Source organism: Eublepharis macularius, chromosome 18 (assembly GCF_028583425.1).
Source record: "Eublepharis macularius isolate TG4126 chromosome 18, MPM_Emac_v1.0, whole genome shotgun sequence".
In the NCBI taxonomy this organism is placed as follows: domain Eukaryota; kingdom Metazoa; phylum Chordata; class Lepidosauria; order Squamata; family Eublepharidae; genus Eublepharis; species Eublepharis macularius.
The window spans coordinates 10548521-10573914 of record NC_072807.1 but is presented as its reverse complement, the minus strand read 5'-3'; the positions used below and the strand labels follow the sequence as shown (position 1 = coordinate 10573914).

The 25394-nt window shown below is 47.6% G+C and overlaps 1 protein-coding gene across 1 annotated transcript in view; it reads left to right on the top strand.

Annotated features, from left to right (window-relative positions):
• Window positions 1-25394, top strand: part of LOC129345356 (alpha-2-macroglobulin-like) — an 81320-nt gene that overhangs the window by 40027 nt on the left and 15899 nt on the right. The window contains exons 16-29 of the mRNA XM_055002475.1: window positions 1565-1732; window positions 1907-2018; window positions 4140-4230; window positions 6304-6532; window positions 7719-7845; window positions 9624-9745; window positions 11208-11259; window positions 13961-14041; window positions 16884-17060; window positions 17434-17518; window positions 20665-20821; window positions 21698-21772; window positions 22004-22169; window positions 23547-23776. Coding sequence (XP_054858450.1) covers window positions 1565-1732; window positions 1907-2018; window positions 4140-4230; window positions 6304-6532; window positions 7719-7845; window positions 9624-9745; window positions 11208-11259; window positions 13961-14041; window positions 16884-17060; window positions 17434-17518; window positions 20665-20821; window positions 21698-21772; window positions 22004-22169; window positions 23547-23776 — 1872 coding nt within the window. The remainder of the gene's footprint in view (window positions 1-1564; window positions 1733-1906; window positions 2019-4139; window positions 4231-6303; window positions 6533-7718; window positions 7846-9623; window positions 9746-11207; window positions 11260-13960; window positions 14042-16883; window positions 17061-17433; window positions 17519-20664; window positions 20822-21697; window positions 21773-22003; window positions 22170-23546; window positions 23777-25394) is intronic.

Here is a 25394-nt window from a genome sequence, read left to right as displayed (position 1 = left end):
TGCCAAACCTCTGGGGGAAATTGCCACATCTGGAAGAGATGCTACAATCTATTCCAGGTATACAAAAAATGGCCTAATATGGCCACTCCTTGTTACCAGAACTGGTATTTTATAGGGGAATTAGCTTGCAGTCTGGGTTTTAATTAGTGCGGATCTTAACCAGCTTATACCAGAGTCCCTCTTCCAGATTTCTCGTGCAATAAGGAGGCAAGACTAATAAAGATAAAATGTGTTTTACTAGTAACGTTGCGTAAGCCTACAATAGCACACACAAGCAAGGTACACACAAGAACTAGGAAATAAAGAGTAGGAAAAATAGAGCCATTTGGATTAGCAGGAGAGCCCACTTGAGATTGACGGAACGGGGCAATACTCACCTGGTCACGGCATAGAATCAAGATGCAGCAGTGAAGCGTGGCGAAATCTAATGCCTGCACTAGACCCACAGAGAGACGGTCGGGGTTCAAGATAGGAATGGTGCGCGCTCCTCATGGCAGGGAAAGCCTGCTTAAGTACCCAAAAACGTACCCTGAAGCGCATGCCTTTCCCTGTGGTTCTCACGGAGGAAACAAAGGCTTAATGGGTCTACAACTATCCTTAATGGGCCACTTTAGGATCTGAACATATGATTGTTTGTGACACCTCGAGAAGAGGGGACAAAGGAGGGGAGGGGAGTGCCGGGTGGGTTGATTATATCTTCCAGGATAGCATCAGCTCTGGAATGTGGAGGTTGTATTGAGATGCGTCCATTAGGTGTTCAGGACAGCCGGCACTTAGCTTCCATTCTGGGGCGGCTTCCAAGATATGCATAGCAGGGTGAGGCTGGCTGCTGCGGACGTGACAGGCACGCGTTTACGAAATGGCTTCTCAGAGCAAGCTGTTCATGTTGGTCTTTTGCTGCCTGGGAACATGGCTTCTGCCTTGGCACAGCTTGGGCTTGCTAGCAGACTGCCTGGAGGCAAGGGCAGACCCAGTGACCGACCTGCAAGAGAGTCTCCACAGGAACTGACCAAGGGGCACCTGGCCAGGCTCGTGGGGAGTCCCTCCGGCTGGCACTGTGCTGCTGGCGGCATGGCTTTGTGCCCAAGGGAGGCAAGTGTCCATGGAGGCAGGAAACAGGCATAAATAATAGAGCAGAAATATCAGGAAACAGGCAAGGGCAATGCTGCCCCCAAACAGAGTCTTTGGTGGAGCTTTACAATAGCAGTGCAGGAAACTGACACAGTCCATGGCAGGCCCCATAACAGGAGGGGGGTGGCCCTTGGCAACACCCTCTCTGGTCCATGGCCTCCAGTTCAGTCTCCCAAGAGAATGGTGATACAGCTGCCACTCAAGGATACAGACCAGGATATCTTGGTCATGCCAAGACATCCTGGTCTCTCTTTATTTTTGGAACTGGCCTGGAAACAGCTAGAAAGTAGCAGCCATGTTTCCATCCTGATGGGCAGCCATTGTCCCCATCCAGAGCTCAACTTGGTCTCTAGTGAGGACGAATTTGGAGGCATGGTGACTACTAGCTGGACAGGAATATTTTATATCATATTGAATTATTCTTTGCTTTCAGGTCTATAATTTGCTTCCTGTGAAGAACCTTAGAGGTTATTCCTACCAGAACCACCGTTTGGATGAACCAAATATGGAGCAGTGTGTGACTCCCAAACATACTATTGTGGATGGCATTCACTACAGTCCTTTTTCACATGGTAAAGGTGACCCCTATGAACTCATGAAGGTGAGTGCCAAAGAGACACTGAATTCGTAGCTAGAGAAATGCCCGTCATTGTGCCAGGCCCTCTTTGATTTTCCAAGAATGCATCTTCTGCGCTCCTCTCTGACATGTAAAAAAGATCCGTTTATATCCATGCTTTCTAGATGTTTCAAAGCCTCTTATTTGCTTGTTTTATAGGACTTTGGCCTTAAAGTTTTTACTAATATCAAGATCCGTTGGCCTGAGTTCTGCAACACAGTTTTAAATAGAGGTGGAGTTCCAGGTTTTCAAAGCGTAAGAATGAGCTACGGTAAGAACTGAAAGCAGAATAAGGGCAGAGTGACCCCTCTGCACTTTCCGTCAGCTCCATCTTCATTCATTCATTAAAACCATCAGATGACCCCTGCCAGTATGGTTGCCGGGTCCCCATAGGCTCCCAGCAGGAGGGGGGCATCCCGGCACTTACCAAAATCGGCCCCTGTGATGTGCGGGAGCACTCGCATGGCCAGCATGACGATATCACTTCCTGAAATGATGACATCATGCCCTGCCGGGAGCGCACCACCTATGCACTTGCCCGGGTCAGCTTCCAGTGGCAGCAAGCAGCAAGCTGGGAGTTTGCCTGTCACTGGTGGGCATCAGGGAACTGTACCAGCAAGGCAAGATTAATGATCCTCCCAATGCCCTCTTCTTCTGCTCTGACGGACAGTCTGCCACCTGGCCAGAGGCTCTGTGGAAAGGAATGATTGAAAAACTCTCAGATATTAGGGAGGAGGACTTTCTTCTACATCACTTCTATTACAAAGGGAAAATTCAGAGGGAATTCGTGACAACCTCTGAGGAATGTTGACAGTGAAATTTCTCAGAGCATCTTTGCGGGAGTGTCAGTTCTAGGGATGGCAGTCCATGGCAGATAGACTCCCCCCCCCCAAACCCCTTATAGCAAGCACTCCAGTGCGTTGGTTGAAAAGGTTTTTATTTAAGTTCATGGGTACATCCATAGACGAGTAAGTTGGCAGGAATGGTTATACAAGCATGTGCACTATTGATATATGGAGCACAATTCCCCCCTCCCCTCGAGCAGTTAGCATTTGGGCGCAAAAATCCTAAAAAGTTCCATGAGAACACAATAGCTTTGTCTGGACAGAGAAAGACAGAAGATTACAAGGAATCAAACTCCCTCTTTCCCCTGTGAAGAGTTACAGTACAGCTGCAAGGTCAACAAGCACACTTTTGGAGATAACAGGCTGGCGACTTTCTCTCAGCAGCAGTGCTTTCGTTTCCAGGCAGGCCAAGGATGGCATGATTATAATGGTTACATTATATGGGCATGACATGAATGCAGGACACAGGATACAGTGGTCAGATCAATACAGAGCGCAGAGAATATATGAATGGCATGCAGACATGGCAGGGAGAGGGGCCGCTGAGATCATGAGGAGAAAGAAGCAGCGAAAGAGGCAGCAAGAGTGCCCCTGGGCCGCTTCTTGGGGTGTGGCCAGCACCTTCAGATCCCCACAGATTGGTTTTCTCGTTGCCCTCAAGAGAACGAAATGGAACTGACCACCATCTCCTTTCATATAGAGAAACCAAGCCTGCATATTTTACTTTTAAATTTTACTTCATTTGTATCCCACCTTTCTCCCCAGCGGGGATCCTTGGTAGCTTATATAATATATCTCTCCTCCATCCTATCCCCACAACAGCCCTGTGAGGTAGGTTCAGCTGAGAGTTTGTGTGGTCACACAGCAAACTTCCCTGACAGAGTGGGGATTCAAACCTGTCTCTCCCAGATCTTAGTCTGACTGCCCCACCATGCAGGTGTACGTGTTGATAGACTGAGCCACTATCCCGTGGAGGTAGCTGGAGCACTCTGGTGGTGGTGGTGGAGAGTGGCCTCAAGTCAGAGTTGACTTACAGCAACTTCTGGTGGGGTTTTCATGGGAAGAGACTAACAGAGGTGATTTGCCATTGCCTGCCTCTGCAACCCTGGTCTTCCTTGGAGGTCTCCCATCCAATTGCTAACTGAGGCCGATCCTGCTTAGCTTCTGAGATCTGACGAGATCAGGCTTGTAACAAGCAATTGACACGTCATTCTCAAGGGCTTTGTGTACAGCCAGAAGCTGTCGTAGCCTTTGGATTACCTATGGACACTTGTTCTTTGAATATATACTCTCTCAATAAATAACCTTTGATTCAAGAGACCTTGATGCAAGGGGTGGGAGATGAAATCAGAGTAACCTGAACTTCATAGACTGACAGCCGCTTGGTTTTACATGGGGAGTCAACTGGCAAAGAGCTGCTTCGCAGGTGCCTGCCCCTTGGCGAAGGACATGCATGTGTGAAACAGCCATCAGATAGCAAGGCAAGGCTTTTCAGCGGCAAGCGTGCATCTCTCCGCCACTCTCACTGTCTCCTGTGCTTCTTGCAGAACATCCAGCATCTCCCGTGGTAAGGGCAGGAGCACCTATGGACAGGACCCTTTCCCCCGAGACGTGGCTTTGGTTGGAAGCCTCAGTCAAGTAAGCAACAATTTTAATCCTTGTGGGCTGAGGCAATTTAGTTACAACGATCCTCACAAAGACATTTTAGGGTTAGTAGGAAAGTGGTGATCCTGCTGCTATAAAGGGGCATGCTTTTGACAAATGTATTTATTTCTCTTTATATATACATATTTAACGTTTTCTTTTTTTGTTTGGAGATTTCTTTGAAATCCAGCCGTGTGGTTCCTCTAAAAGAGCTCTAAAAGATGGCAGAAAACTGCATAAAGAACACAGTAACAATACTGGCTAATGTACATGCAATAATGGACACAAAAGAACACATCATGAAACTGTTACAAATAATATTCAGAGAATCCAGTTGTGCCAAATGCAGAAGGGGAGCAAGTGGGGCTGACGGGTTGCTGCGAACTCCTTGCCGGAGTCCAGTACGAGAGACGTCGCCAGACTGGGAAGGGAACATAAACAATTGTTCAAAAGTGCGTTATGAAATACTCGGGCATTCTCCCCACTACATCACATTGGCTACCTTGTAAGAGCATCGCTAATTTTGTTGTGAAAACACCCAACAAAACGTAACACGCTTCTGTGCTTAACTAGGAACTCTTTGCCAGAATACTAAAGGAAAACTTAAACAATATAATCACATAGCAAATGTCAATTTGTGAATAGGTTTGCCAACTTTTAAAAGTGGTCCCGCTAGCTGTCCTTTTGATACCCGTATGAGCTGCACACAATTGTTAGGTGCTTTTCTTTTATTTCATGCCATGAAACGCTTCAGCTGCCCAGTTCCACCCATGAAACCTCTGGTAAAGGGACAGTCACAGGACATCTTTTTTTCTTGTCCAGTTAGCAGCCTTGTGAAACTTCTGCAATCATGCCACAAAACACTGCTCGTTGTTAGAAAATGCAGTTAGAAATAACACACTTCTGCAATCAGGCAACAAAATGCCTATTATTTTTATACAAATTGCCATAGCCGTCAAGAGGCTTTGCAAATATTTCATACTGTTTATACGGATATAGTCCAATTACCTGAAAACTATGTTATCTATATGAAGTGTGTGCGTGTGTGTTGTCAACTCTGGATTGGGAAATTCCTGGGGATTTGGAGGTAAAATCTGGGGAAGGCAGGGTTGGGGGGTGGAAGGGGAGGGGTATGATTGATGCCATAGAGTTCACCCTCTGAAGCGCCCGTTTTCTCCAAGGGAACTGATCTCTATAGTCTGGTGGTGATCTGTTATAATTCCTGAAGCACTCCAGGCCCCATCTGATATATGTGTGTGTGGTAACACTGGGCTTGCCCTGTGGTTGGAGGCAACAGAGGGCTACTTCTGTACATGTTTAGGTATTTGCCACTCTATTAGCAGTCATCTGTTTCCATTCATGTGTTTCTGGGATCCAGATTTTTCCATTTGAACCTAAGGTTGCAAACAAAGAAATGGAAGTTTGTTTATAAAGGCAGTCCTTGTAGAACTAACCCCTACTTCAAGATTGCTTCCTCAAAAATAACAGGATATATAATCCCGTTAGACCCCAAGATTATCTTCTTGAATCAGTGGGGTGATTTACCTATACCTAAAATTAGAAGAGAACTGATGGCAACTCTTTTTGTAGTGGCAAAGAATGAGATAGCTTTGGTTTGGAAGAAAAACTCAGCTCCCTTAATTGAAGCATGGTTGGAAAAAGTGTGGAATTATTTCATTGTGGAAAAAACACACGATGATATCTATGTAGCGGAGAAGTTTCCGGTGAGCTCCAATTTTGTGGAAAAATGGTTCCCGTTTTTTGAATATGTTGAAAAACATAACATTCAGCCGAAATCAAAAATCCTTCAAACAATAACTATGTCAAAGGGTTTTACACTATAATGGTCCACAATGTATATAACTTTGTTGACATGTGCTGTCTCTCCTTCTGTAACAAAATTTCATGCATTGAATTGATTGTTTGTTCGTTGTACAGGTTCAAGTTTGTATGTTGTAATTGTTTTCGTTGAATAAAAAGTTTATAAACAAACAGACAAAAAAGATTGCTTCCTCAAAGTACTGTGGAATTCCTTCCCACCCTTTGCTCCCTGTGTCCTTTCGGCAGTTCTGACGGACAGGCGGACGTGCCCGTGACCATTCCAGACACCATCACAGAGTGGAACGCAGGCGCCTTCTGTACATCGGCGGAGGCAGGCTTCGGCCTCTCCCAGACTGTCTCCATCAAGACCTCCCAACCCTTCTTCCTGGAAGTCTCCTTGCCTTACTCGGTTGTGCGGGGTGAAGCCTTTGTCCTGAAGGCCACAGTCTTCACCTATCTCCAGCACTGCATCAGAGTGAGTGAGGAATGTTTACTGCCTGGCTTAATAATAATAATATAAAAATAACATTAGATTTATATACCGCCCTTCAGGACTTTAATGGCCACTCAGAGTGGTTTACAAAGTGTGTTATTATTATCCTCATGACAATCACCCTGTGAGGTGGGTGGGGCTGAGAGAGCTCTGAAGGAACTGTGACTAGCCCAAGGTCACCCTGCTGGCTTCAAGCGGAGGAGTAGGGAATCAAACCCAGTTCTCCAGATTAGAGTCCCACACTTAACCACTACCTATACCACAAAGCCAGAAATCATTTTGTCTTTCCACTCATGCTTGAATCTATTTTATTTATTTAGAATATTTCGATGTCGTCTCTTCAGAGTCCTGCTTGAAGAGGCTTACAGTTTTTTAAAGTACAGTATTAAAACTTAAGCCATCAAAACATAAGCAGCGTAAAAACTATCCACCGACTCTGTCTTTTTAAACTACGCTTCCCTGCTAACATTGCATCTCTTTACGTTTGATGAACATGCGCCAAGGCGTTTCATGTAGAGAGGCTCTTAGAAGAGGGAGGCGGGATGATTTTGCCCTTTTTCTGCTATGCACTGCTGCATTGACCTGTGTGATGTTCATGCTGGTCCCACAAGCCCAGAGGCAACTTTCTGGGGGTCAGAAAGGACATTTGTGGTGAGAATGTGGCAACAATTTGTACTCCCTCCACCGATGGATTGATAGATCCAACCTTGTCTCTCTCTCACCTTATTGTCAGCCTCCTGTTTCTACTCCAAATGTCTGTTCATGCGTGCATCAGTGCATGGAGGGAAGGGGAACAGGATCAGCCCTGCTGGCCTCATTGCGCCCAACCATCCGCCATGTGTTCATTCACACGTGTAAACGCATCTTACGTTTAAGATTTCTGCCTGGAAATGGTTCTATTTGGAGCTGGCTTGTGACATCTCAGAAGCGGAATAAGAAGTCCAATGGAGAGCGGGAGGGGGGGGTAGAGAGTTTCTCGCCTCCACGACTTGCAGAGTTAAAAGAAGTCGTAGAAGCAGGTAGCAAAATACTAAATAAGAAATAGGAAAGTTGCATGATTTCCACCCATTGCAGAGCTGAGCAACTCTTAGCACAGATTTATAGCATGGTATAAATATTAATATTAAATGTCGCCCCTCCCCAGTAACACCTTTTTGTTGATGGGCAGGTGGCCATATCCTTGGCTCCCTCTGTGGACTTTGTGGCTTCCCCTCTGGAGAATGAGGAAGAATCTTACTGTCTGTGTATGAGTGAAAGGCAAATGGTGTCCTGGACAGTTACACCAAAATCTTTGGGTAAGCAGCTGCACTAACATCAACGGTGGAGTCAGAGGAATTGTGTTTGCGTGGGCATGCATGGACGGCTCCTGCCTCCTAATTCAGGAGGGGAGCAGTCTTGCTCCCATTTGATCAGAGATTGACAGAAACGAATACAGAGAGTGACTTTGGGGCATGGTTTAATGCCCAGCTGAGTAATGCCCAGTCAGCTTTTAAGATTAATGAAGAAGGAATAGTCTTTTACCCCTAGAAAAGAGCAAGAGTCCAGCAGCACCTATAAAACTAACAGAATTTGTGGTCAGGTATGAGCTTTCATGAGTCACTGCTCCCTTCTTCACAAAAGCTCCAACCCTACCTGCAATTTTGTAGTCTTATAGGCATCACTGGACTCTTGCTCTTTTCTACTGCTACAGACAGACAAACACGGCTACCCGTCTTGATTTATCTCCTTGTATCCCTGCCCTGGAAGCAGGTTTATTGCTGGCAGAATCAGGAGCTCAGCAGGAGTAACAAAGCTGCCACTGACCCCCTCTGGCTCTGGCATCCTGACCTCGGTATCCTTCTTGCAATCAGACTAATACAGGAAAGAATTTCCCTGTCACTCATTCCACTGGCTCAGAGTTGCAAGCGGTGGTGCATGAGAGTGGCAGCTCAGGGCCAAGCTACAAGGGATGAGTTACACTTGCCTGGCAAGTGAACAGACTCCTGTGTATTCCTCCCTGTTCACTTGCCTTTCATTGTATGTGATCAAGTGGAGCGCAAGTGGAGGGCAAGTGAACAGGGAGGAAAAGACAGGAGTCTGTTCGCTTGCCGTTCAAGTGTCATTCGTCACTTGTAGCTTGGCTCTCCGTCCCTTCTTTCCATTGGGAAGACAGCACACAGGATGAACTGGGTCTCTGTCTCAGAGCCAAGCTACAAGTGACGAATGACACTTGAATGGCAAGCGAACAGACACATGTTTTCCTCCCTGTTCACTTGCACTCCACTTGCGCTCCACTTGATCACTACATGATGATCAAGTGGAGCGCAAGTGGAGGGCAAGTGAACAGGGAAGAATACATGTGAGTCTGTTCGCTTCGTCACTTGTAGCTTGGCCCTGAGTGCCTGATCAAACCGTGGCCCAAAAGAATATGCAAACGTGGCTCCATTGTCACCTACTGCAGCCTCATCTCCAGCCAAATGTATGAGCGGAGGTAGTGTGGCACCATTTATGGGGGCGGCAAAGCCGGACCATTTCCTAGGGAGATATGTGCTGTCAATGGAGGCACATGGCAGTGCTGGACAAGGTCCCCTCTGACCCTTGGCCAGTCCCCAATAAGACATCACAATTAGGGCCACCAAGGTGTAGCAATGAAAGTGTCGGACTAGGATATGGGCGCCCCGGCTCAATCCCCCCTGCTCCCGTGGAAGCTTGTACAACTTCTATCATGTGGGGGTCCACAAAATATTTTGATGTTAAAAAGAAGTCCTCATACTTGAAAAAGTTGGGGACCACTGCACTATAGTTGCAATGTTAAAATGTTGAAAAATTAAAAACCCATTGTGACCCAGGAACAGATCCAGTTCTGCACAGAAGTATTTAGTTTGCTGATTCTTGCCAAGTGCCCTTCAGCAAATGGGGCTGCTGCCTCAATGAATATCAAAAGCATAAAAGGAAGGCCCAGATCCGAACACAGGAGCTGGCTGGCTCCTAAGTCCTGTTGCATCACTGTGTGCCTCCAAATTGTCCGAGAGGGAACCAGGGAGAAGAAAAGTTGGTGATTGACCCCCCTGACGGGAGGCCATTTCTGTTCTAGGTGAAGTGAATGTTACAGTGAGTGCTGAGTCGATAAAATCTGAAAAGCTGTGTGGGAACGAAATAGTGAAGATCCCCAGCGAAGGACAAACAGACACTGTGATCAAGTCATTTTTAGTTGAGGTTTGTGGGCTGTTTTAGTCTTGGGGGTGGGGAACGCTGGGGTGGTCAGTAATAACATACACATAATTGCAAGTATTTATGCAGAAAAACAATACCTGCATACTGATTTTTCATTCCTTTCCAAAGAATAAAAAAAGGAAAAGCGAAATGAAAAAACACAATAAAACCCACATCCTTTGTGCTTCCCTTTTCTGCCCCTTCATTTCCCTCCTCATACTTACGGTGCTGTGAGTTGAGGTGACTTTGGTTGGTCGTGGTGGGGCCAGGTCATCCAGTAAAGTCCCTGGCCAATGGCCCTGAGGCTTTCCCAGCCTCCTTGAGGCCTGCGACCCTCTATCCACTTAATTCGGGACTTGGCCCCAAAAATCATCCTACACATTCCCCACCTGGACAGGCAAAGAGAGACCGCTCCTCACATGCACAGGGCTGCCAGAAGCTGCAGTTGATAAAACACGCATGTCTTTGGGATACCTGTGGTGGTGAAGAGTGCCCTCAAGTCATTGCTGATTGATGGCGACCCCTGGCAGGGTTTTCATGGCAAGAGACTAACGGAGGTGGTTTGCCATTGCCTGCCTCTGCAGGCCCGGTCTTTGTTGGAGTTCTCCCATCCAGTTACTAACCAAGGCCGACCCTGCTTAGCTTCTAAGATCTGACGAGATCAGGCTCACCTCACCTGGTCTTTACCTGTAGGGATGTGAAAAGATATAGGAAAATGTCATTTTTTAAAAGTGTTTGTGATTCAGAGGAAAAACTGGCTGCTTTGATGTAGGGACTCTGGTCATGCTGGGAAACATAGTCTTGCCATTTTAACCAGAACTCCAGGCCTCACCTAGGCCTCACCTAGGGTTCTCAGGTGCCTACCAATGGTAGGCAAACTCCCGGGGGTTTGCGACCTTTCCCGCCAACCCACCAGTGGTCAGTGGGAGATGGCAAACTCCCGGAGGTTGCCCGCCACCACCAGGCACCCCAGAATTGCGTGCTGTGCACATCCTCACAAGGGGCGCAAAGACGTCACCCCTGTAAGTGACATCATCGCACCAGCCGTGGGAGCATTCCTGCTCTTCGTTTGGGGCCGATTTGGGCCCCAAACAGGCCAAATTGGCCCTCCACAGAGCGTGGGAGCACTCCCAAGGTTGGCACGACGATGTCACTTCCGGGGGTGACATCATCACACTGGCACTGAAGCTTGTGCGAAGAACACCAGGCTGCTGGCACGAGGTAAGTGCCAGGTCCCCCCTCCCAGAGGCAACCCTGGCCTCACCTGGAGGTTAGCAGCCCAAGTATCATAAGTATAGAAAAATGTCTACCTCACAGCTTTCTTGCGAGCCTCACAGAAGCCCAGGCTACTCATGCAGGGCCTAAAAGATCATGTTTCTTGCACCTGGAGGTGATTCCTACCACACGTCTCTGGCACTTGTTCTCATCTTCCCCCCTTTCCCCTCTCCCTTCTCTCTGCGTGAAGCCTGAAGGAGTCGAGAACGAGGCGGTCTTCAACAACGTGATCTGTAGAACTGGTAAGTGCCTATTTGTTCAGGATTACGATACACTAACAACAACAACGACATTCAATTTATATACCACCCTTCAGGACAACATAACGCCCACTCAGAGCGGTTTACAAAGTGTGTTGTTGTTATCCTCACGACAATCACCTTGTGAGGCGGGTGAGGCCGAGAGAGCTCTGCAAGAGCTGTGCCTGACCCCAGGTCACCCAGCTGGCTTCGAGCAGAGGAGTGGGGGGATCAAACCCAGTTCTCCAAATTAAAGTCCTGCCACTCTTAACCACTATACCAAACTAAGGGGGGGGGTTGTCCAGGCATATGTTAGCCTGACCCAGGCCTTTGCAGAGTGGCCTTCCTTTGTGCTGTTATGGGTCTGCCAATGCTTGAGGCTTGCCCACGCTGCTGCTCATCAGGGTCTGGCCCAGGCCCATGTCTGGGACGGGTTTTACACCCCTTTCCCAAGTGAGACGAGTCACATTCTAAGTTTGAGGCCTATCTAATTGGATGTAGCACAACGGTTAAGTAGTTCAGCGGCACTCTACAGGTTCGAATCCCACTACTGCCAAGAGCTCAGTAGGCGGCCTTCCGGAAGCCGCTCCTCTCAGCCCCAGCTCCACAGCTGTATTGTGGGGATAACAATGTTGACTTTGTTCACTGCTCCGAGTGGGGCACTAATCCGCCTAGATGAGTGGTGTATAAGCACAGTTATTATAATACTGTTATTGCAATCATAACTTCCCTCAGAGAATCCCAAGCCTGCAGGTTAGCACTTTCTAGTCTCCCTCACACAACGGTCGTTCTCATGCCAGTTTGAACGTGTCGTGCAGCTATCGCTTTCAAAAGGGGTCCCCCTGGATTCCTCTCCAACAGAAGCCAGAAGATAACCGTAGGTCCTGCCATTTCCAGAGGGGGAGCCAACAGATGCACCTTAAAGACGAATAACAGTTATTCCTGCAGAGGTTTTTGCCTGCTGGAGACTGGAGCCTGTTCAAAGAGAAAACAAAGGCCCACTCACTAGGGTTGCCATCCTCCAGTTCTCCCAGAATTATAGCTGATCACCAGTCTACAGAGATCAGTTCCCTGGAGGAAAGGGCCGCTTCAGAGGATAAACTCTATGGTATCATATCCCCTCTGAGCTCCCAACCCCTTCCCAGGCTCTGCCCACCAAACCTTTGGGAGTTTCCCAAGCTGCTGTTGGCACCCCTACCACCCACTATTATGGCAGCAGATTCCAGCCCGTTCAACAAATGTTGCAGTCACTTCTGGTGCAGTCAGCAGGTGATGAGATGGCTTCACCATCCTTCAGCCACAGTGGCCATTAGAAGCCCACCTCATCTGCTTCAAGAGTCGCCCAAGGAAGTCTGTGGCATAAGAACAATAATAACATTCGATGTATATACCACCCTTCAGAACAACTGAATACCCACTCAGAGCAGTTTACAACGTATGCTCTCATTATCCGCACAACTATCACCCTGTGAGCTGGGTGGGGCTGAGAGAGCTGTGACTGGCCCAAGGTCACCCAGCTGGCTTCAAGAGGAGGAGTGGGGAATAGGGTTGCCAGGCCCCCTCGATCTCCCGGCGGGAGACTGGGGCCTGGCTCTTACCTTGCAGGAGCTTGTGTGTGCGTGCGCAAAGCGTGTGTGCGCGCTCCTGCAAGCGTGATCACGTCACTTCTGGGAGTGACGTCATCATGTAGCCCTTGTTTGGGCATGGAATGGGCCTGTTGTGGGCCCCTGCGGAGCGCAGGAACGCTCCTGTGCTCCACAGGGGCCCACAACCAATCTGGGCCCGTTTTGGCATGGATCGGGTCCGTTTTGAAGCGGATTGGGCCCATTTTGGAACCCTGTGGAGCGTGGGAGTGTTCCTGCGCTCTACAGGGGCCCACAACAGGCCCGCTCCGCGCCAAAACGGACCCAATCCGTGCCAAAACGGGTGTGGATTGGGCCCGTTTTGGCATGGATTGGGCCCGTTGTGGGCCCCCGCGGAGTGCTGGCATGCTCCTGCGCTCCACAGGGGCCCCAATCCAGGCCAAAACAGGCCTGATCCTGTGGCTGCTGTGCGCGGGGGTGCGCTGGCCAGGTAAGTGGGGGCGGGGGTGGGAGGGTGGGGGCAGGGGATCCCCCGCCCCCACCGGGGGTCTGGCAGCCCTAGTGGGGAATCAAACCCAGTTCTCCAGGTTGAAGTCCTACCACGCTTAACCACTGCACCAAACTGGCTCTTCTAGCCCCCACTTTGCACTCCTCCAACCATCTATTCACGAAAAGGCAGTTAAGTCTCTGTGTGTGCCTGGAATGGACTGAGGAATCGTTTTGGTTTCTGCAGTCTTCTGGTTGTGCTAAACAGACCCAATCCACATTCCATGGAACCTTTACACAGTCAGATCATGGGGTTTCTCTCATCCTCCCCCTTCCAAACTCATTTCACCATTCCAGAATTGCCCAGAATTCTGATCAAAAAGGAAACATAGTCACGTTATTGACGCTTTCTGGATGAGAGTTGAACCCGCACAGTTTCAGGATTTTTTTAATAGGACCATCTTAGGTTGGGTGAAGCACATGAAAGAGTCAGAAGGAAAGAGAAGAAGTGATGGAGGGACAGGCTCACAAATGTATTAATCTGCTGGAGGGATGGAGGCTGAGTGGAGAACAGGGAAATCAAGCCGCAGGAGGTAACAGGCATCGATATTTCTCTCGTTCTCTTTTCCTGGCAGGAGACTCCGAAGCACCTGTTTCCTTGACGGTTCCAGAAAATGTGGTTGAGGGCTCAGCCAGGGCCTATTTCTGTGTGCTTGGTAAGTTTATTTATTTATTTTAATTTACAATATTTATATATCACTTTTCTGCCTAATCAAGGGTCACCAAGACAGCTGACGATTAAAACAAACATAATAAAACACACCTTTAAAACAATGCACAAAACTATACAATGGTCTTCCAAGTAAAGACTGTTTCCGAAGAACAGCTTTTTCAGTTCTCAGTACCTCAGTAATATGAAGAACCACATGAATAATGCAAAATTCATTTCAACTTCCAGTTTTTTTTAAAAAAGGAAGAAAGGATTGATATACAGCCAACATACTGAATATTAAATAAGAGGATACAAAATGCCAAGTATCCGTAAAGAAGAGACATTTCCCCTTCTACTCTTATTGCAGCCATACACTGAAATGAAACTTGTTCTTGCGAGGTTTGGAGTGAAAACCATTGTGCGTAAAGTACAGTCAAGCTGCAACCAAACTGACATGGCAGCCCCTTAGGGTTTTCAAGGCAAGAGAGAAACAGAGGTGGTTTGCCATTGCCTGCCTCCTTGTAGAGACCCTGAGTTCTCTTGATGGTTTTCTGTCTAAGTACTAATTGGGGCTGACCCTGCTTAGCTTCCAAGATCTAATGAAACAGCAAAGAGTCTAGTAGCCCCTTTAAGACTAACCAACTTTATTGTTGCATAAGCTTTCGAGAACCACAGCTCTCTTCCTCAGATGCATCTGACAGACAGCTGTGGTTCTCGAAAGCTTATACTACAATAAAATTGGCTAGTCTTAAAGGGGCTACTGGACTCCTTACTATTTTGCAACTACAGACTGACACAGCTAACTCCTCTGGATCTAAGATCTAATGAGATTGGGCTAGCCTGGGCCATCCAGGATAGGAGAAAACAATTAGCTGACCTTTAAAGAAATTCTGCTTATTCTCTGACTATGTGTCAGAGACTGCCAGCTTAGATCTCAAGTAACTTCACTGCGCGAGTCCAAGGATGCATGAGTTAAAGTTGTATTGATCATCTAAGAGCTTGGTACAGTAGACATTCCTTGTCAGGAATAATCCCGCCTGCCTACTAGGTATAATAAACCTTTCAAGCACAGCCCACTCCCCCCAGTTCCCCTTTTTAGCTAGGCTCCCATCTATGCAGAAAAAGAAAAGTGAAGAGAGAAAAAGAGTAGAATTGTTGTGGCTAGTTTAGATCAGTTCAGTTCAGTTCTCAGGCCATCTGACCACGTCTCCTTGGCCACGCTGATAACTACATTCCTTTCTTAGCGTCTGACTGCTTCTTTAGCCGCTTCTCCAGCACTCCTAAAATACGTTATAGAGGACCTGGTCAACAGCCCAATAGTGAACCCCTAAACCCCTCAGAGTATGGCAGGGTCCATGACCCTGATACTATGGAAGTGAAGTGTTTTAGACATCTGAGGAAACAGAGCTTCTTTGAATTGCAACACATTTCTAATTTTGCCACCAGAGTTGTTGTTCATGTTATTTTACACGAGTGCAGCTTGTTCTATGTTAGGAAAACGTTTTGGACCATCAGGATGCTCGTTTCTAAACAATCACAGTATTAGATGCCCCATTACTGAGCTTGAGAGATTTAGGGAGTGATCCTAAAGAGGTCTACTCAGAAGTAAGTCCTATTTTATTCAATAGGGCTTACTCCCAAGAGAGTTCTCTTAGGATTGCACTGCTAGAAGCTAATCCCAGGGAGATCTACTCAGAATTCTACTCAGGTCAATGGGGCTTACTCCCAGGAAAGTACACTGGTATAATGCAATCCCATGCAAAATTACTCCAGTCTAAGACCAGTGGTTTCAATGGGCTGTCTGGAGTAACTTTGCATCGCATTCAGAAATGGAATCTCTGGGGGGGCTGAAATGTCTGCACACATATTCAGATTCCCAAAAGATTCTACCGCTCGATGGTTGTTGTGGGTTTTCCGGGCTGTATTGCCGTGATCTTGGCATTGTAGTTCCTGACGTTTCGCCAGCAGCTGTGGCTGGCATCTTCAGAGGTGTAGCACCAAAAGACAGAGATCTCTCAGTGTCACAGTGTGGAAAAGATGTTGGCAGGTCATTTGTATCTACTCAGGAGGGGTGGGGTTGAGCTGAGTCATCCTGTAAGAGTTTCCCAGGGTGTGGAATGCTAATGGCGGGAGGCTTCACTTTGTTTTGTTAGCCTGGTGTTTTTCAGAACTGGAAACCATGCTCTGTTCATTCTTAAGGTTTCTTCTTTCCTGTTGAAGTTTTGCTTATGCTTGTGAATTTCAATGGCTTCCCTGTGCAGAACACAAAACACTCTATACCCGACAATAGCCCTGCAGAGAAGATTAGCACATCAAGTACCAATCCATATGCAAAAGAACCTCCTCAGGATACAGTGAAGCCTCCCGCCATTAGCATTCCACACCCTGGGAAACTCTTACAGGATGACTCAGCTCAACCCCACCCCTCCTGAGTAGATACAAATGACCTACATCTTTTCCACATTGTGACACTGAGAGATCTCTGTTTTTTGGTGCTACACCTCTGAAGATGCCAGCCACAGCTGCTGGCGAAACGTCAGGAACTACAATGCCAAGACCACGGCAATACAGCCTGGAAAACCCACAACAACCATCGTTCTCCGGCCGTGAAAGCCTTCGACAATACATTCTACCGCTCGTTTTACTTTCATTGGTGCATGTTGCTGTCCCATCTGACCATTCCCTGCCTGTGCATTTTTCTTACCGTTTCCTCACTGTCTTTTGTAACTTCCTCCTTCTCATTATTACTTCTTCTTCTTGCTCTCACATCCCTGCCTATTCTGTGGTTCTTCCTTTCACTTGCCTTCCAAGCTGACCTGAGCCTGTGTTCTCCTCTCCCCTTTCAGGTGATATCCTGGGCACAGCCTTACAGAACTTGCAGCAGCTGCTCCGACTTCCCTATGGATGTGGAGAGCAGAACATGGTCCTCTTTGCACCCAACATCTACATCCTGGACTATCTGAACAAGACGGAGCAACTGACTGAGGAGACCAGATCCAAGGCCATTGGCTACCTGGTTGCTGGTGAGAAGACTCTCAGATTCGACTCCTGTTATTTCTCTTTAGTTGGGATGGATAATTGTCCACAGATAGGGCTGTCTATGCAATCTGCTTAACCAATAGCTCAGTCCATTAAATCTATACAACCCAGTTCTATGCATATTTTCTTAGAAGTAAACCGTACCGACTTCGGTAGAGGAGGTGCGTGAGCCTGAATGCGCAGCTGAGAAGTAGCGCATGCTAAAATTGGGAACATGCCACAACCATTCCCAGATGGAGGGGGCACTGCTATTGTTGAAGAATAACAACAACAAACAACATTCGATGTATACCCTGGTAGGAAGCTACTTACAGCACAGTGATTGTTATTTTGCATAAACAATAACTTCCATTTCAGGCTACCAGCGGCAGCTAAAATACAAGCACACTGACGGCTCTTATAGCACCTTTGGACTACGTCACCATGTGCAAGGAAACACGTGGTAAGCGTCACTGTTTCTCCTCTGTTCCCCCATCTGCAAAAACACTGGAAAGCTGCAGAATAAGAGACTCTCTAGGTGAGACATCTGACACATGAACAACTCGTGGGAGATGCAATGTTAGTCGGGAAGGATTGTTTAAAAAGATAGAGCTGGCAGCAGGGCAAAAGCTTTGCTTTACACTGGAGCTGTCTGAAGGGGCTGTGAAATGGCAGAAAGGAAACTTCAGCCCATTAGAACCTCTCCAGGTCCAAGCCCAGCTCTGGAAGGCAGTTCCAGCTCATTTCCATTTCTCAGTGCCCTCTGGTTGCGATCTCACACGGTTTTAGACTGGAAAAGTGAATTGACAGAGCCTTTGGGGGTGGTGAAGATGATATTAACAAACCCTCTGAGGAGCGATCTCTGCCGGCTGTTTTTTAAAACTGTGCTTCCTGGCTAACATTGCGTCTTCCTACACTTGACGAACACACGCTGAGGCATCTTGTGTAGAGAGCTGCTCACAGAATCTAGCTTCCTGAAGAAATTCAACTTTCATTTTTTAACAGCAATTTTTAGCCCTACAGTTGTGAAAATAACACTTGACAGTCTATGGGAAATGCCCGGGGAGAATCTCTAGAGCTGGGAAGGGGTTTGTGTGTGTTCTAAATAAGATGTCTGTTGTTCAGGGGACAAGGTTTTAGCTTACAACTCCTTGCCCCACCCCCAAGAACTGAAGCCAAAAAAGCTCTGCAAAATAGAAAATGACGGAGAATAAATTATGCAAAAGAAGAGATCATTTATTCAGGATTTACACAAACGGGCAGAATTTTGGTTGACTAAATGTTTATTTTTTTTAATCTGTAGTACTAAGTATTAAATGCAACCCTGATTATGTCAGAGGAGATTAGCTCGCTCAGACTCACAATCGCCGCAGTCCATCATATTGTAGAGTTACAAACAATCCAAGGTGGAGTGTAGGTGGAGAATCAGAGACGGGAAGATAGCAGAAAACATGGTTTTCAGTTACTGAGGACACACAAAACAGGGAATAGATTTATCCCTTCGTCTGGATGCAGTCCCCAGTTAATCTTTTTACCTGCTCTTACATAAATACATAGCCCCGCCTGACCTGGATAGCCTAGGCAAGCCTGATCTTGTCAGGTCTCAGAAGCTAAGCAGGGTCGGCCTTGGTTGGTAATTGGATGGGAGACCTCCAAGGAAGACCCGGGTTGCAGAGGCAGGCAACGGCCAACCTCCTCTGTTAGTCTCTTGCCATGAAAACCCACCAGGGGTCAGCCACCATAAGTCAGCTATGGTGACTCCTCCATCACCACCACATAAGTACATGTCTATCATTCAGTGTTATGACGGAAGAAAAGGTCCAGCACTTGGAAGCAAGACGGGCCTAACTTGCCGCCCCCTCCCCCCCCGCCTCCAACCCTGGATGGCCCAGTGCATTCTCTTGCGCTCAGGGGGGTGCAGACGGCAACGAGAGGTGTTGCAACACCCAAGGGATCCTGCAATAAAATGCCCTCCCCTGCCCACTTTGTACACATATCAATGATGGACATTTTGCTAGGGTTGCCAAATCTGGTTTAGGAAATCCCTGGAGATTTGGGGGGGAGGGGTGCCAGAGGAGGGCAGAGGAGGGGAAAGAGCTCACTGGGAATGTGATGCCGTAGGGTCCGCCCTCCGCAGCTGCAGGTAAACTGATCCAGGTGAACTGCTCTGTGTCATCTGGAGACCAGTTGTTATTCCAGAACTCCGGGCCCTTCCTGGAGGTTGGTAACCCTACATTTTGCAATGAACAGTAATGGGAGCACCTTTCAAGCACATCAGGCTTTAAACTATATGCTGGTCCTCCCTAGATTATTAGAAGGGTAGCAGAGTTGCATCATTTGCAGGGAAGAGTATGACGGGTGTAGGAGCTTTACAGGCTAGTGTGCATGTAAGAGAAAACAACAGATTTACACTATGAGTCTCTCTACACAAGACATCTTACACAGGGACGCTCAAGTGAAAGATCTTCCACTTGCTCTCCCATTGTGGATACACAAGCACTGCTAGGGAGACAGAGTGCATTGAATATAAGACCACACAGAAAGTAAGTCACTTGAGCGTCCCCATGTAAGATGCCTTGTGTAGAGAGACTTGGCTTAGGTTTAGGGGGGGAAATGAGAGTTCTTTATTGTAGGAACTCCATACTCCGATCGGAGAGAGAGAGATTGCTATCTACCTTTCTAGTCTAAGGATGGCACTGGGTTGTAGGACAGGTCCTCCATCCATGGTGCAAGATGGAGAGGAGACGAGTGAGGACTAGAGACTGTGACAAAGAGAGAAAGAAGAAGGTGCCTCAAGGAGGCAGTCCTGAGATTAGCAATCTACACATCAAAGAGCATTTCAGGTCTGTAAGGAGTACAGAGTAAACAGATCTCTGACCAAACTCTGAAACCTGAGGAGAGATAGCATTGGTCCTCCTCTTCTAACGCAAGCAGAAATAATCTGCTAGGGTTGCCAGCCTCCAGGTGGTGGCTGGAGATCTTCCAGAATTACAACTGATCTCCAAGTGATAGAGATCATTTCTCCTGAAGAAACTGGCAGCTTTGGAAGGTGGACTCTATGGCATTATACCCCAATGAGGCCACTCCCCTCCTCAAACCACACCTTTATAGTCTCCCCCCCCTAAATCTCCAGGAATTTCCCAACCTAGACCTGACAACCCTACCTGGAGTAGCAATAACTATCTATCTATAATATTTTATTCCTCTCTTCTTTCAAGGAATTCAGAACAGCAGGCATGGTTCTCTCTTCCTGATTTTATCCTATGAGAACCATAGAGTTTTTGGCAGATCCTAGAGCATTGCCTCCCAATGTTTTTGATGGAAGTGATGGTGCATGCTTGCATAATGCAGGCATGCCAACCCCACCCCATTTTCCTCCACTGGCCTTTGAGCTATTGGCAGGCGAGGTGGAACATCTCACATCCCTAAGTCCCACACACTTCATCCACTGTGCTACACTGGTATAGTGAGTCACACGAGGCAAGACAAAAAGAATCTTCACAGAACAGAGGGCCAATTTATTCCATATTGTGAGGGCCCCTTGAGCAGATCTGTCTTGGCAGGCACAAAAGCAAGGAGGGGAGGGATGATGCTCTTCTCTTCTTGCAGGCTGACCGCTTTTGTGCTCAAGTCCTTTGCACAGGCCCGTCCCTACATCTTTGTTGAAGACCAGCTCATCACGGATGCTCAGGCCTCCTTGGCTTCCAGGCAGAAGGAGAACGGCTGCTTCCAAAGCTCTGGACACCTCCTGAACAATGCCATCAAGGTAGAAGTGTCAGAACCTAAAGGTTATGGCCAAATAAGAGAACAAGACAAAATAAAATAAGACCGTTAAGAAGGGCTTTTGGACTTGCCTTTGGGGCTCAGAATTAAGGAGGGATCATTCATGGAAGAATAATGTTACTTTGTTTTCTTGGGTTTTGTTTTTGGAAACCAGTTGGGGTAGGCAATACACTTAAAACCTCAAAACAGTTGATCATATTTCAGCATTTGGGTCATAACTTAGGGGCTGCAGCAGCAAATAAAGTAACCTACTTAGAAAGAACTTTCCTCTTGTTCACTAACAAGCGGCTGAGCCAACAGAAAATCAATGAGTGCATTAATCGGATCATGAAGTGGGAAGCCCGTGAGAGCGAAACTACATGAGACAAATTACACGAGGACGCTCAAGTGAAGGGAGATGCTATGTTAGCCGGGAGGTGTAGTTTGATTTTCACCTCTCTACAGAGCCGGCAAAGATCACTCCTCAGAGGGTTTGTTAATTTCCTCTTTGCCTTCCGGAAGGTTCTGTCAATAATTAACAAACCCTCTGAAGGAGGATCTTACTGTGTAATCTGCCTTGAGTCTCAATGAGAGAGGCGGATTATTAACGGTGATGATGATGATGATGTCCTGAAGGGTTTTTCAGGTAACTATTTAAAGTGCTTCACGTACACTAACTGTGAATTCCTAAACAGAATTGAAATCAATGGGCTCAGACTGGAGTAACTCTGCTTGGGATTTCACTGTAAGTAGCCTGCACAGCAGCATTGCAAGGTAGACCAGTATTCTCACCTCCGTGTTGTGGACGGCAGTGGAGAGTGGCACCCCCAGGTCTGCTGAGGGAGCAAGAGTTGACAGCTTCGTGCCTTGTTTTCTCCAGGGCGGGGTTGATGATGAAGTCACTCTGTCTGCTTATATCACAATCGCTCTGCTGGAGATTCCTTTGCCCGTCTCTGTGAGTATTCCCCTTCTCCCTCCATGGGGGTTCTATCAGGAAAGAATAAAGCTCCCTTTGAGAAGGGACTTTCTATTGATTTGTTCTGTGCAGTACCATGCAGACATGGGTATCAGGTGGTTTTGGCAGCGGGTATGAAGGTGCCATACAAGCCATGCACAATGGTCTTGCCAAGCCTTCAGAAATGGTGCTGGCGGCTTCAGACGAGTATCTTTGTCCTTTTCTTTCCAGCACCCTGTTGTGCGCAATGCTCTCTTTTGCTTGGAGACTGCGGCCCAGGCAGAAGACATCCACGTCTACACCCGGGCTCTGTTGGCCTATGCCTTTGCCTTGGCAGGGAAAGAGGAGAAGAAGAAAGAGATGCTGTCCTCCCTTGAGGAGGCAGCTGTAAAAGAAGGTGAGAAGGGCGCTCCAGAGAGGATAACATGTTTCAAGAGCAATTCCCGCACCGACCCCATCCTCTGTTTCCTGACCCAAGGGGGGGATGTGTCCGTCAGCCCTGTCTGTATTTTTTCATGCAGCCGCACTATGATGCTGTTTCCCCTCTGCTGGATTCAGCTCATAACCTATACCTGATATAGTCTAGTGTTTAACAGAGAAGATGTCAGAGAGGCAATATCACTCACTGGCTCAGAGTCTTTTCTACACTAGACGTCTTGGTGGATGTTTGTCAAGTGTAGGGAGATGCAATGTTAGCCGGGAGGCGTAGTTTAAAAAGACAGAGTTGGCAGAGATCACTCCTCAGAGGGTTTGTTAATTTCATCTTTGCCTCCCCAAAAACTCTGTCAATTTCACCTCTCCAGTCTAAAACTGTGGGATCACAACCAGAGGGCAGCCAGGAATGGAAATGGATTGGAGCTGCCTTCCTGAGCCAGACATGTACCTGGAGAGGTTATAATGGACTGAAGTTTCCCTTCTGGCATTTCACAGCCCCTTCACACAATGCCAGTGTAGAGCAAAGCCTTTGGCCTGCTACTGGCTCTGCCTTTTTAAATTTCCCTTCATGGCATCTCCCGACACGTGTTCTTCATGTGTCCAATGTCTCCTGTAGAGAGACTCTCACTTTGCCACTTGTCTGCCAGTTGTTTGAAGAACTGTTCACCTATTACGCAGCAACATTGCAAGTAGCCCAGTATTCTCTCTTCCATATTGCAGGTGGCAGCGGGGGGTGGCATGCCCAGAGCTGCCAAGATAGCAGAGCAAGAGCTATCCTAATCAATCTCACTCCCACACTCCTTTTCACAAAGGTGGCTCCATCCCCTTATTGTTTCACGGATTTTTTTTTGTTTGAAAAATGCACAAAGCAATATGCTGTAGAAACAGATCTATGCAATGAAGCCACCTGTTTCCATGTAGTATCCTTCTCTAGGCTAGATGACTCTTAGACCTTTGCCAGACATCTGAGCTCTAGAGCAGGAAGTCCCCTGGTTTGACTCTCACTGTAGCGGCTTTGAGCAGCCGGCTCTCTGCCTCAGCCCATTCCTGTAATGCGGTGATAGAAAGATGGCCAATATTATGCGGCTGGCGTGACAATTACAAGATAAAGAATCTGAAGGACTTTGAATCCTCAACAGCACTGCAGTGTTGTTGTTATTAAGTCAGCAATGGGCCTCTCAGCTGCTATTCAAGTTAATATGCAGAAGAGAAAGTAGAAGAAGAAGCACGTGCATGGGAAATCTGGCCAGTGCAGCAGTTTTGAGAAAGAGCCCCTTTAAGCCTCGTGTGTGAAAATGCCTGTAGTAGTTACCAGAATTCTCTGATTCCGCCTCTGAAGGAGATGGCTCCATGCATTGGCAGAGGCCTGGCAGACAACAGGAGGAGCACCATGGGCAATTCTATCAGCTCCGGGCTCCCTCTGCAGAGATAGAGATGACAGCTTACGTGCTCCTTGCTCACCTCACCGAAGGGCCAGTGCTATCCAGGGAGGCTCTGACAACAGCATCCAAGATTGTCAAATGGCTCAGCAGGCAGCAGAATCCCACAGGGGGGTTCTCATCTACCCAGGTAAGCTCTTTCCCGCCAAGACCCCACAGCAAGAGGCAGGCAGGGTCGTGTGGGGTTTTTTTCCTTCAAATTTTTGAGGTACTGCTTGTAATTGGCAAAAAAATTGCAGTGGGAACAAAGGGATTCACAAAGTATGACAAACATAAAGTACAATTTTGATCCTTTATTCCACATTTATCACGTTCTCTGATTTATATCATTTGTGGGCAGCTTTTTGCTTTATTTCCAAAACTGCACAAGCTATTTTACTGCCCAGATGAAGATTTTTTTGTCCTTCCTCTCCTTGGTGGAGGCGGGGGGGGGGGGGGGCTCTGTGTTTTCTCCCAGAGAATTTTCCCATTTGCTCATCCATTTCTCTATTCCATTCAACGAGCTGAAAGAAACTGGAAAAACTGGGGGTAAAGCCATTGTTGCAAGAGAATCTTTGGATAAAAGGAACTGTATCACCCTCAGTAATAAAATTAAAGGATTAAAAGCAAAGGGCCTGAATGTCAGGCTGCAGAGGAAAGCTTTAGATAAGCTGCAACATTCTCCCAGTACAGTTGATAGACATGTCAAATGACCAACCCAAGACCATAACCAAAGGCCCAAGGGCCTTCCTCAATGGCCAATAATACACACTTTAGTAATAAACAGACCCACACTTCCAGAAAACAATATGTATCTATTCTGCCCTGATATTCAGGCCCTATTTTGAATCTTTTGATTTTATTACTGTACATTGTACAATAAATATCTATTTTGAATGTATTTTATGATTTTAGCTTGACCCTTGTAGCATCTACAGACCATTTCGGGTTGAGTTGTGGGTTCTCCCCCTCCTTTCTTTGTTTACTGTGTCCCCCTCCCTAATCATTTTCCAGATGGCAGTAATTTTGCTATGCTCCATACAAGTCAATAGAGGTTGCTAGCTCCAGGTTGGAAAATTCCTGGAGATTTGGAGGGTGGTGCCCGGAAAGGGCAGGGTTTGGGGAGGGACCTTCTCAGGATATAATGCCATACAGCCCACCCTCCAAAGCAGCCATTTTCTCCAGGGGAACTGATCTCTATGGCCTGGAGACAGGGCTGGCACCACCAGTGAGGCGAGTGCCGCGGGCACTGGGGCACCAGAGGGCACTGGAAGGGGTGCCACCGCCACCACTACCACACGCCGGGCGCAGCAGCCGTGGGCCAGGCACAGCATGGCGTCCAGGGCAGCGTGTGGAGTGCGGGCAGCCTCTGCGCTCCATCCCACCCACCCACCGGCCAATGGGGCCGGCTTTGCTGCATGATGATGTCATCACATGTTGACATCATCACACAGTCTGGGGGGGGGGCGCATGCACACTGCATGCGTGCACATGAAGGGGCAGCTGCGGGCACCAGAAACCCTGGCACCGCCCCTGCCTGGAGATCAGTTGTAATTCCAGGAGATCTCCAGCCACCACCTAGAGGCTGGCAACTCTACGCGGAGGACTTTCATCCCATGTTTGGTGTGGGGCTGCTGGTAGGAAAACATGGGGTGGGGTGGGAGGCAGTTGCTCCTATATGTCAGACCCTGTTGTACCAAGGGCCTGTGGTATGTGGGGGGACAGCATTCACCCCAGAGTGATTTCTTGATTGGAGGTGATGCTTCTCC